The 13,277-nt window shown below is 36.1% G+C and overlaps 1 protein-coding gene across 9 annotated transcripts in view; it reads right to left on the bottom strand.

The window, feature by feature from the left end:
- The window catches only part of ADGRL2 (adhesion G protein-coupled receptor L2), a 251,158-nt gene that overhangs the window by 85,548 nt on the left and 152,333 nt on the right, over positions 1 to 13,277 (bottom strand). For all 9 annotated transcript variants that reach the window (XM_014591132.2, XM_027775245.1, XM_027775246.1 and 6 more), the window contains exon 3: positions 4,531 to 4,744. In XM_014591132.2, coding sequence (XP_014446618.1) covers positions 4,531 to 4,744 — 214 coding nt within the window. The remainder of the gene's footprint in view (positions 1 to 4,530; positions 4,745 to 13,277) is intronic.

The raw sequence follows: 13,277 nt of genomic DNA, 5'->3' as shown, positions 1-13,277 counted from the left end.
TGCGTAACTGGACATCACATTTTTTAGGATTATAAATGAAAACTCTGCTAAACTATTAGGGTTTGATATTTTAAAATGAAATAAAAAAGCAAGGACAATTTAGCCCACGTAGTTAATAATTATTCATAATAATTCAACTGAAAAAATATTTTCTACTTGTTTTTATTACAGATATTTGAAACTATCTCCCAGCCAAATATGGCAGACTCCCTTCAAGGTTTCACTATGAACTCATTTTGAAGTCACCTTAACACTGTCTTCTTTTTCAATAAAGTACTGATGTTTACACTGTCACTGTACTGATTAAATAATGATAAGCCACTAGATTAATACAATAATTTAAAAAATAGGGTTTCTCCATGCACTTTTTAAATTACCCCTTTAGTTGTGGCAATGCACCCTGTACTGTGTGGAAATTTTAATACACAGCGTAGAGAGAAAAATGCACACTTCAACAGAATTTAGATATCCTCAAACTCAAAGTCCTTTAAACAAGATCTCAAAAAAAAAAAAAAAGCGGCCCTGCATTTAGAACATAATGAAACAATGAAAGTAACTTGATACTTTTTGTTGTATGTATCCTATAATCTGTAAGAATTTACAAATATTAAGTATGATAAAATTTACATATTTGACTAAACATTTACTATGTACTTAAAACATACAACCCTGCGAAGATAGATTACTGACAATGTATAATCTTTTAAGGCCAACTCTTCCACATCTTCTCTTTGTACCAACTCTTGCTGCTTTTTGCTTGTTGGTCTAATAAAGCAGATAATGACAGATAACAATTCTTTACTTCTGACTTCTCTCTAACCTACTTCTGGATGTCCATCTTATTCAACATGTAGACTAACATGTGAAGAATAAAATAGGTAAATGATTCATTACTAGCATCTGCCTTACTGTATTCCTAGCACAGGCAGTTCACAAGTTTTAAACTGCCATTTACAAATGTACTCTCACAATTTAATTAGAACACAGAATTTATTTTTCCAAAGACAGTTATATGTTGTAGTTTGTTTGACAGGCCATACTTCCAACCTTTCATAGTCCATAAAGGACTTAAGTTGTAAACAATTTATTGAGTACGAGATATGCAAGTAAGAGTTTGCTTTAATTCTTTAAGTAACGACTCCCTAATAACTAAAAATAAAAATATTTTGATAAACTCTTTTTATGTATGTGTTCTCTTGTCTCTCAAACATATCTTAATGATCAGTACCAGTATTAGAAATAACTAATTATTATAAATATGCTAACCATAAAAATATGCTAATACATATTCTCAGTGACTCATCTTTAAAAATGTTTTATTCCATCTTTTCCTTCACTACTTCTTATTATGTTTTGGTGTTTTCATTGTACCTATACTTACTAGTATCCTATCTAGAAATTTTTATATTCTGCTTAAAGGTGGGCTAATAAATAAGTTAGAAAGCTAATCAGAATATTGTGTCCAGAGAGGGAAAAAGGTAGGAAGAGGGGAATAAAAAGATCAAGGGTTTTTCTAGTAAACAAAATATAAAAGCTACACTATGCTACAGATCATCTTACCAGAGATACTTCAGAGTATCTGACAATGTTCCAAATAATAGGAATTTCTAGAGAAGGACACTCTGGGAAAGTGAGATATTATTATACTAGTTTAATCACAACTTTAACTACCATTTTAACATCTTTTTTTTTTTTTTTGAGAGAGGTTTTTGCTATAGGGCTTGTGTGCTCCCTAGAAAGACAAAGAGAGACAGAGAGATAGAAAGCCAGAAATCACCCCCTCCCCGCTGGTGGGGGGGGGGACTGCCACACCACAATCCCTTCTCCTCCATTCTCCTCTCAGGATCTTGGGCACATATGCACACGCACCCAGTGTGAGTTTAAGCCATCGGGTCTGGGACTTGAACCGCGGTCAACTACATGGGAGTCCAACATAGCCATTACGCCAACTGCTGGTCCCGATTTTAGTATCTTAATATAGGAAATTTCTTTTCTTTTTTTAAAATTATTTACTTAATTTTATTTATTCATTCATTTATTTTAATTTGACCGGAGAGAGACAGAAAGAGAGAAAGTGAGAAAGCAAGCCGCCACGTCTGGGACTCGAACTGTGGTCAGCCATGTGTGAGTGTCCAACACCTTAACCACCACACCACCTGCTGGTCCCAATATAGGGAATTTCTAATTAAGATGCCAGGAGTACTGCAATTGAAGGGGAAAAAAAAAAAAAAAGCCAAGAGTTAGGCATTGTGTCTAACACCGAAAAAGTAATAGCTGTGCTCAATAGTTTTTTATTATCATGTCCACATGCAGCAAGGCAGCAGTCTAGTGAAGATGGCGGTATGGTGGTTAAGGTCCCTGGAACCCACAACTGATTGTGTGGTTCGGGTTCCAGACCTAGCAGTTTCAACTGTGCATGCATGCCCCAAATCCCAAAAGAATAAATGAAGGCTCCTCTCTCTCACTCTCATTCTGTCTCTCTGCCCTGTCTCTGACTAGGAAGTGCAGATGTCCCCTGACTAAGAAAAAGAAAAATAAACTATAACAACATATAGTTGTTTCAACATATCACTTTTAAGATATAAAATTAGCCACTGGTATATTGTCTATTTTTTTGTGTTAATAAAGCAGGGCTCAGTGAAAAAAAAAAAATTGCTTAAATTCAATAAAGTGAAAATGATCTGAGCTTACATTTCAACCCAGAAATTCAGTGACTCTATCATAATGACTGTACATATGCCTACTCTACATATCTTGCCATCTTACTGAATTGTAATCTTTTTAAAGTAGCTAAAAAACAATTTATAACCATCTCATAAAACCTTAATACCGATTACACTGCCTTGGACACTCAAACAATGATGTTAAATTTTATATTGTTCTAAACTTACATTTTTCTAAATGTGGGCCAAACATTTTAACTCAAATCTAAATTATTTTAAAAAGGCAATTCACGTCTTGTTTTAACTTTATAATTGCCTTGAAAAATCTGCAAGGTAATAAAAAAAGGAATAGTTTAAGCTGTAAAGAACAGAACCTTATTAAAACAGGTTTACCCTAACTAGCTGTACACTATTTGAAGGTGGAAAAAATACCCACTTCCTATTTAAAAATATACTTTTCATCTTGCTTTCACACAATTGTTAAACTGTCGGACCTTTCTCCCACATCTCTAATAGTACAGTGGAATCAAGACTGAGTAAAAGTACATCTGCTAGGAAAGACATCCAGAAGTTGTTTAATCTGTATAGCCCCCTGAAGGCAACAACAGATTCTACAAAGAGCTCTGTGCTTTCCTAACTTGAATTTGTTGTTTTGTTTCATTTTATTTTTTAAGTTAAGGATCAACAGGATGAGAAAACAAGCCTATAAACTGGGAGAAAATATTTACAAAAGATATATCTGATGAAGAACTGTTATCCAAAATACACAAAGAACTCTTAAAACTAAACAAGATTCTTTTTTTAATGGGTTCGCACTGAATAGACACTTCATCAAAGAAGATACACAGATGGCAATAAGCATATGAAAAGATATTCAACATTACATGTCATTAAGGAACTGCTAATTAAAATAATGAGATGCCATTGCTCACCTATTAGAATGGTTAAAACACAAACACTGGCAACACCAAATCCTGGCAAGAGTGTGGTGCCAACAAGAACTCTGATTTACTGCTGGTGGGAATGCAAAATGGTACATTCACTTTGGAAGGCAGTTTGGCATATAAAACTAAACGTACTTTCACCATACAACCCAGCTCCTGCACGTTGGTATTTAACTAAATGAACTGAAAACTTACATCCACACCAAGACCTGCACACTGTTACAACAGCCTTATGCATACTCCCTTGACTTAGAAGCAACTAGCTGCCCTCGTTTGGTGAATGGATAAGTTAACTGGTACATCCAAACAATGGGCTATTACTTTAATGCTAGAAAGAAATGAACTCTCAAGCCAAGAAAAACCATGGAAAAAACTTAAATGCTTTTCTGCAACTGAAAGAAGTCAAGGCACGGACAACTTTCGGGACAGTGAAAATATTCTGTGTGACACTACAATGGTGGGTATTTATCTGTCCAAACCCAGTATTACACTAAGTTAAAAGAAACTACGGGTTCGGGTGATAATCACATATTAATGTAGGTTCACAGACTATAACAAAGGCACTATGGTCATGTAAGATGCGTACAATGAGGGACACTTAAACATCCTTGAGATTATAGAAAAGATTTCAATTTTTTTGAAGCCCTACAAGACAAATCATATTTGAAATATTATTTTCACTCTTCATTTTGATACATAAAAAGTATACACAGTCCTCATATCTCACTCTCTATTAAAATAATGTACAGATTTTAATGTTGTCGAAAATATAAAGTGAAAACCAACTTTAGTGGATACAAACCAAATTCCCTTAAGATATAGGCTGAGAAACAGACAACATCCATCCATTTAGAATTATTATCCTAATTTTACTAATTTGGATATAGCAACAAAAAATGGGATATTCACCCATGAATATTTACCTCTGAGTCATAATTTTGAAGGCATCTGGGAGGTAGCAGTCTGTATTCTCCATCTGGAATGGGTCAGCATCACAGATCTTGTCATCTGTCCGACCATAGTTAGCACTCTCAATCATGATGACATCACTGCCTGGACACCGCAGATCTATAGAATAACCTTCACAGGACAATTCTCTTCTTACTAACCCAAATGGCAAAGCTGCTCTGCTGAAACCTAGAAATTAAAAAAAAAAAAAAAAAAGAAAAATATTAACTCACTTTTATATAAATTATTTTAATAAGGCATTTCCAAGTAATATGACTATATGTCTATAGGCAAGAGATGACATACGTCCATGCATTTATTAAATAATTCTTTGTATTTTTAATGTCTCAGAAATGTTTTAATATCTCAGAAATGTATTATGAAATATTTCCCCTTGTATATATCTATTTGGACTCTTCATCTTTGTAAGACATTTTAAAAACACTCTTATCGAGGGACCAGAAGTTGGCATAATGGTTACATCACTGTACTTTCACATGGCCAACTGCGGTTAGAGTCCTTGACCTAAATTCATGCTAGGTACATGTGTGTGCGTGCCAGAAATCTTGAGAGGAGAATGAAGAAGGGACTGTGGCATGCCCATCCCACCTCGGGAGTGATTCTTTCTGTCTCTCCAGTGAGTGCACGCACTCTTTAGCTAAAATCTCACTCTCAAAAAAAACAAAAACAAACCAAACAAAAATTCTACCAAAATATTTTCCATATAATGTAGTATAACCCAAAAGCAAATGACTTTTTTAGAGTAAATCCAAAGAAAAAAAATGATGAACATTATAAAACTTTGAGGAGTTTTATAGACATAAACAACTAATTGGGACCAGCAGTTGGCATAATGGCTATGTCGCTGGACTTCCACGTAGTTGACTGGACCCAGTGGCTTAAACTCACGTCAGGGTGTGTGTGACTGTGTGCCTAAGATCCCAAGAGGAGAATGGAGGAGAAGGGATTGTGGCGTGGTCATCCCCCTGGGGGGTGATTTCTCGTTTTCTATCTCTCTGTCTCTCTGGCGAGCGTACCTGCCCTATAGCAAAAACCTCTCCCCCAAAAAAAGAATAAACAACTAGTCAAGAAACAACTGTCATTGGTGCAACAGAATAAAAACTCCACTATGCATTGGTCTTACTTTCTCTTTTAATGTACACATACTAATTGCTGTCAGTAAATTCTCCTAAAAAATACTTAGAAAGTTGCTCACCAAAATACATGAGGTACTTATGACAGTAAGATGACTATGGCACAGACTGACCCTGTGGTTAAGGGTGCTGGATCCCACATGGTCAACCATGATTCAGGTCCCAGTAGCTTCAAAAATAGGCTAGCCACGTGTGCATGCATGACCAGGACCCCTGCAGGATGGAGAAAGGAGGGGGACAGGATGGTAGCGTGATCACACTCACTGTGGGGAAAGGAGTGCACTTTCTCCCACTATCCTTCCATGGCAAGCACACATGCTCTCCGGCAATTAAAAAAAAAAACAAGAAGAGGGATAGTAGGTGGCATGGTGCTGGTGGTTTGAGTCCTGGACTCAGTGGGCTTGAAATCACACCAGGCAGGTGTGTGTGCATGCCCCAAACCCTGAAAGGTGAATGGAGAAGGAACTGTGGCATGTCCATCCCCACTTGGGGATGATTTCTCACTTTCCCTCTTTCGGTATCTCTCTCTCTCCTTTCCAGTGAGCGCATGTGCCCTTTGACAAAAACCAAACAAAGAAAGAAAGCCAAGGGAAAGGAACCTAAAAATACCTCTCACACAATACCTATTCTAATTTACACTTTGCTGCAATAGAAATAAAAAAAAAAGAGTAAAATTTCTCTAAGACTCAGTTTTGTCATCTAAAATATCCGTGACATTACTTCTCCCACCTGTTTGACTCTAAAATAATGTACATGAACATACTAAAAGTGCTACGTAAATTTGTGGGTGACAAAGTATAGACAACCACTGTTCATAGGTGGTACAAAAAAAAAAAAAAAAAAAGATTCCCAAATGGAATACAAGATTCGAATTTTAAGTTACAACCACAGTTTTCAACCAGGTGTAACACAAAGTAGTAACAGAGCAGAGGACGAAGGATAAAAGAAGGGAGAGTCAAGAAAAGCCAAGAACTGTGGGTGAGCAGGCCAACTTGTGCCAGTGTGTTTCTATGGGCTACCTACCATATCAAACACTACACTGTCTCAACTTTTTATGTCAGTCCCCTAACCTATCACCATCTATATACAATTCCTATTATAAAATACTAGTCATGTGGGGGCCAGATGTTGGCACAGTGATAATCCTAAGTCTGTGAGACTGACTCACAGGAAGTTCCTGGGTTCCCACTCTCAAAAAGTTGATTGGGGATGGATGAAACTGAGAGTGGATAAAAATGTGAACACTCTCTTGGGGGTGCCTCTCTGTCTCTCTCTCACACACTCATAGAAGAAAATTTTGAAAGAAAACTAATAACGGTTTTTTTCAGTAATTCTAATTTCTTTTCTTTTAATTTTTCTGCATCACATAAATCATATCCCAAATGTCCCTTTTTATTTATTCCAAAAAAGAAAAACCACAAAAACATGACACTCAGAAATAAACTGTCCCAAGTTTTAAACTTCCAAAGTGAAGAATGCTTGGTTGCATTTAGAACAAAACAATACCAAAAATTACTCTCTTCATTTTTATGGTGCAACACTTCTCACTTACTCAATGAATATGGAAGTCACATGGATGAACACACACCTTCTAAGATGTAAATAATCCTCCAAAAGTTTACTGAGTCACACACATCAGTATAATTTAGAAAATCAGCAGGTTAGGCTGAACTCAGTTCTACTGAGGAAACTAAAGATGTAACTAGAATGATCATGAAAGAAAAGATTACGTAATATCGAACATGGAAATCTTCAGGGATGGTAGCAAACCTCACTCATGGTAGGCTTTCATTCAGGTTCATGGTACTATGACTGAAAATGTATGTAGAGAGGTGTACCACCGACGAAGAAGAAATACAGAAATAGAGCTGGGCAAATGTTAGGAAAAATGGTAACTAGGTCTAACTTGCAAAACGTATTTCTTCCCCAACAAGTTCATAAATGTATACACACATGCGCACACACAAACACACACACTCTTAATATATTTTACTTTTATCTCCTTTCTGATCTTCTTTTATAGTGCCTATAGAAATAATTTAGCTTAAACTGGTATTATATTTGCTTTAAATTGAAATTTTTAATTACTTCAGAAGCTGACATTTATTTCTGTGGCAAAAACTGTATGGAAATTCAAACAAATTACATCAAATACAATTGTGAAACACAACCTATTTAAAAGCAAGGGTGATTTGCAATTATAATTCCCTAATAAAACTGAATAAATCATATTACCAGAAAATGTTAGAAATATTAGAGCATGCTATTAAAAAGACTGGCTTGGAGACGAAAATGTATAATTCTTACTATTTTGTAAAAAAAAAAGAATTGAGAGGCCGGCAGGTGGCGTGGTGGTTAAGGGCGCTGGACTCATGGCCACCTTCAGTTTGAGTCCAAGATCTGGCAGCTTGTTTTCTTACTCTCTCTCTCTCTCTCTCTCTGTCCCTCTCTGGTCAAATTAAAATAAATAAATAAAGTTCAATAAAATAATTCTATGGAAAAACAAAACAGAATTGATTATGAAGCACTGTCGTTTTTAAACTGGGCCCTTTAGGTTTCATTGTGGTTTATAGTTTGCAGGATTATAGTTTCAGTTTTAAATTAATTTTTCTTTGCTCTTGAAAGATATTTGGGAAAACTGCATAGTCAAGAGTTTTATTGTCTTGATAATTCAAGAATATTTTTAAAGCCACAGTTATACACATCCAAAAAAGAAAATTAAGAAAAAAGAAAAGAAATATCAATGCATTTTAATAATTTAGGAGAGTTCAAATACAGAATCTTCTGGATAAAAGAGATCACAGTACTCAGCTTTTACTGCTGCAATGAATTTATTAGTTCTTAATGAATATTACTTTATTTAACACCATGTCTATAGTTTCAATCATAAATGTTCTTTTCTCTAAATTTGTTCTTGTACTGTTGTTTCCACTGAACGTTATCCATCTTTCCTAACGTGCTTATTATTTCCACGATAACGTGTATCTTTCTTTTCAATACGTATCTACCCTGCGAGACTATAAAAAATCAGATTCTTAGTTGTATTCCCAATACCAAGACTAGCACATAATGCATAATTCCAATAAATGTTGCAGAATCAAATCACTGAATTAAACAACTAGCATTTGTGTAACACAATATACATTTTTTATGTGCTTTCCCTCTGATTGAAAATAAAAATGATGGGGCCGGCAGGTGGCATGGTGGTTAAGGCACTTGGACCCCCACATGGCTGACTGTAGTTTGAGTCCTGGACCTGGCAGCTTGCTTTCTCACTTTGCTTCTCTCTCTCTGTCTCTCTCTGGTTAACTTTAAAATAAAATAAAATAAAATAAAGACAATGAATACAATTAAATAAAAAATAATTTTAAAAAAAAGAAAAATGATGAGCAAAAATGCAGGTAAACCACATACAATCAATCAAAATCATGTACCATTCACCAAAATAAAATAATTCTGTAAATAAATTATTTTTTATGTATCATTAAGGTTCATTAGTGTTTCTTAAAGAAAAGTGGTTTATATATTAATTAATTTTCCATTCTCTAAACTCTTGAGTTTTGAATCAGAACTTCAAGGGGTGTGATTCATCCCATGAAAACTTCCTTTCTAAGAAAATTTCACAAGTTTTGAATAAAACTATTCAATATTTATTGAAAAAAATACTCAATATTTTCATGAAGTAAATCTTGATAAAGAGAAAAATTTTGTTCTCAAATTCCTAAAATTTACTTAGCCATTTATATAACAGTAATGACCTACAATATGGGGTCATAGGGAAAAAAAAAAATCAGCAGAGCTATGGTTGTCATTTCTTAATCCAACTTTTTCCTTTGTATGAAGTAATAATCAGATGTTTTAAATTGACTATTTTAGATACATATTTTTTTAAAAATTACATGCAAAATTTCCATGATTGATTCTCAAATTACATCAGTCATCTCTAGTAAGCATCTTAAAAAGACAAGCTCAAGGCCAGCAGATGGTATAGACCATGGTAAACCATGGTTCGAGTCTTGGACCCGGTGGTGAGCATGTGTGCCTAAGATACCAAGAGGAGAATAGAGGAGAAAGGACTGACCATTCCCTCTGGGGGAGTGATTTCTCACTTTAACTCTCGCTATTTCTGTCTTTGTCTGTCTCTCTGGAGAGTACACATGCCCTAAAACAACAACAACAACAAAAAAAAAAACTGATAAAAGAAAAGACAGCTCGGGACCAGCAGTTAGCGTAAGGGCTATGTCGCTGGACTCCCACGTAGTTGACTGTGGTTCAACTTCCAGACCCAGTGGCTTAAACTCACACCAGGCGCATGTAGGTGTGTGCCCAAGATCCCGAGAGGAGAATGGAGGAGAAGGGATTGCGGCGTGGCCATCCCCCCTGGGGGGTGATTTCTCGCTCTCTGTCTTTTTGGCGAGTGCACGCGCTCTATAGCAAAAACCTCTCCCAAAAAACAGAAGAAGAAAAAAAAGGACAGCTGCATTTCAGACCTACTGAATAAGAATCTCTAGGTTCAGGTGAAGCTAGGGTATCTGTATTTACAGAGAGAAAGTTTAATGTATTTACAACATACTGATTAAAATATTTTTAAAATATTTATAAATATTTATAAATATTTTTAAAATATTTATAATAGCCACTTTGCAATGTTTACCTGCTAAATCTAACATATAGGCCCCCATCAAGAACAGTGTATATTGAATGCTTTCCCTCTGGAATATGGCTCAACTTCCCTGTTTCTTAGCATATCTTCCAAATTTTTTGTTTTTATTGAGAAATTAAATCTTTTAAACAATGCTCTTTTGTTCCCGTTAAAGTTATTGCTGTTTTATTTTCTTCTTAGTATTTCGAATGAATTTATTCTGCACCATGTCTCACAGTGTGCAGCTGTTATGCCTCTGTTGTTGGAATTCTTACTTCTGTTTACTTAGCCTAGATTCCTAGACCTCACCTCTATCTCCACATAGGTTAGTAGTCAGTCAACGATTAGACAGAGACTGGACGTCACTCACTGCCGATCTGAGTACACGTTAGGGAATGAATTCAAAGTTCAGACCGTTTCCACGTCAGCTTCAGTTATTTACTTTCTGCCACAATGCCACAACCTCTCATGGTTTCTCTGTACATTGTGAAGCTTCCCAGTAAAGAATGTCTGACTCTGTCATGTCCAAGATTTCCCTCTTACGTTTCAGGCTGGCTTTCCAATCTTCTCAACTGGAACCAATACCAAAGGCTAACAGAGTTACAGGTTTCCCCACTTGTGTCCTACAGTGCTTATTATTTTTCATTGACAACACTGCTGGACATAGACTTCCACGCTCCACCCCAAATCAGTCAATGCTCCCTAGCAAAAAAAGCCACTGGTCTTGAAGAATCGCTTTGCCCTGGTAAGTCAAATCACCACAGTAACATTGCTAAGCAGTGAGTGATGGGGGAGAAAGGCAGTTCCACTCTAGAAGGCTGTGAACTTCTACCGTTCATACCAGACGTTCTAATAGCTTCTCATTAATAAATGCTTCCCCACTTGACTTTGGTAATTTCCAGAGCCCAAAATGGTGATTGCTGACAACTTTATAAAATTTATATGGTTTAGGGAAGAGAGGAGATTTACCACTCTCTTTTTCCCACCACTGTCAGAAGTCCCTCTAAGGAATTTACAAATATTTACTAACTGTGAATTCTCAAGACAACCACAAGATAGGTTAATATTATCACAATTTTACAGAGGAGGAAACTGGGGCACAGAAAGACTGAAGTTTTCCAAATACTTAAGAAGAAAAATATTAAGGTTTGAAACACAGCAACTCAGCTTCTGGGTTCATATTCTTAAATGTGACCTGAATATCTCACCAAATGACAACGACAGTCAGGTGCAGGTTTGGGAACCCCTGTCATAGAGAGTATAGTTATGGTGTAATGGATCCTGCTAGTTTCAGAGAAAGAAGAATAGAGCGAAAGGGAACCATGTGTGATGGTCAAGCACTCAAAGACACGACTCAGTCAACATAATCAACATAAAGAAATCCTCAAATTGCTATGACATTTATTCTAAGCAGTATTTTCAATCTATTTCTAGTTCAACAAAGAAAAAAGTAAGCATCGCAAAAAAGTAAAGTGTAATCCAATCCATCTTGCAACCCTGACAATCGAAGAAAGAACTGGTGGGAGGCCCTGGGAGCAAAAAATCAATATTGCAGCTTTGTGCTGTGCAAATGTGAATACTGCCAAATAGTGGTGCTTAGAGTAAAATGAACTGTTTTGCTCCATTTTCTCCTCTCTGAACAGATGATTCTGAAAAGACAGTTTTTCCCCCCAAGCTATAAAATGTCATGCAATAATTCTCTGTGCTTAAGGCCAGTGATTGGAATAAATACCTCCTGGCAACAAGTGCAGGACTTAGGACTGAGATCATTCACAGTCAGGGGGTAAATGTGTAAGACCAGATTTGGATTATATCATTGAATTTTTGCATCACTTATAATGTTTCTGAAAGAAAAAAAAAATGCTGCTCTGGCAACAAACAGTACTCCTGGCTGTGATGGACTTCGAGCCCTGGATTAGGGACATTTTGCTGTTCTCACATTGCCTTCATTCAGCCTGTTCATGCTGGAAAAACATACTTCCAGATAAAAATGTTCTTCTGAAGCTGCAACACAGACACTTCAACTTTTTTGGTAGCACTTTTCTTAATTACTTTGACCTCAATCCTGTCATGGATGCTACTGCTCACGCTGTCTCTGGATCCCCATATGCACCCTGCATTTTGATTATCAGGGACCTCTATCGGACTGAGGCTATGACTTCAAACTGCATTTAAGCATTAACTTTGGCCACAATCTATTTATTACCAATCTATTTATTACCAATAGGAAATCTCTGAATGACTCCTGTTTATATATGTTAATGAGGTTTCTTCCTAAAATGGAAATTAAAAAAAAAATTCATGGCATAAAGACATGATTTCAACCAGGCTGAATTTAAGTTCAGAGTTTGAGAAAACTCATTTCCATTTTATCTTAATTTAGATGAAAAGTGAACGTTGAAAGTTTACCTAAAAGGAAAATTAATTCACTAGTAATTCAACTTCTTCACTTATCCCTACATATCAAGGAGTCAAGTAAATACCATTTTAAAAATGAAGTATATATAATAAAACTTTCTTATATTGAAAGTAAATATGTTAAAAAGCTATTTAAGTTTGAAAGGTCATTCTGTTGTTTTAATTATTTAATTAGTTCCATTTAAGAAGTAATTCTCCTGACTGGGACCAGCAGTTAGAGTAATGGCTATGTCGCTGGACTCCCTTGTAGTCGACCGTGGTTTGAGTCCCAGACCCGGTGGCTTAAACTCACACCGGGCACTTGTGTGCCTAAGATCCCGAGAGTAGAATGGAGGAGAAGGGATTGTGGCATGGCCATCCCCCCTGGTGCCTGTTGTGAGTTTAAGCCACGGGGTCTGGGACTCAAACCACGGTCACTTTCTGTCTCTCTGTTTCTCTCTTTCTGGCAAGCACAAGTGCCCTATAGCAAAAATCTCATTCCCCCCCCCCCCAAGAAGGAATTCCAACT

This window comes from Tupaia chinensis, unplaced genomic scaffold, assembly GCF_000334495.1.
Source record: "Tupaia chinensis unplaced genomic scaffold, TupChi_1.0 Scaffold000534_1, whole genome shotgun sequence".
In the NCBI taxonomy this organism is placed as follows: domain Eukaryota; kingdom Metazoa; phylum Chordata; class Mammalia; order Scandentia; family Tupaiidae; genus Tupaia; species Tupaia belangeri.
Note: the sequence above shows the minus strand (reverse complement) of the source record. Positions and strands in the feature narration are given on the sequence as shown.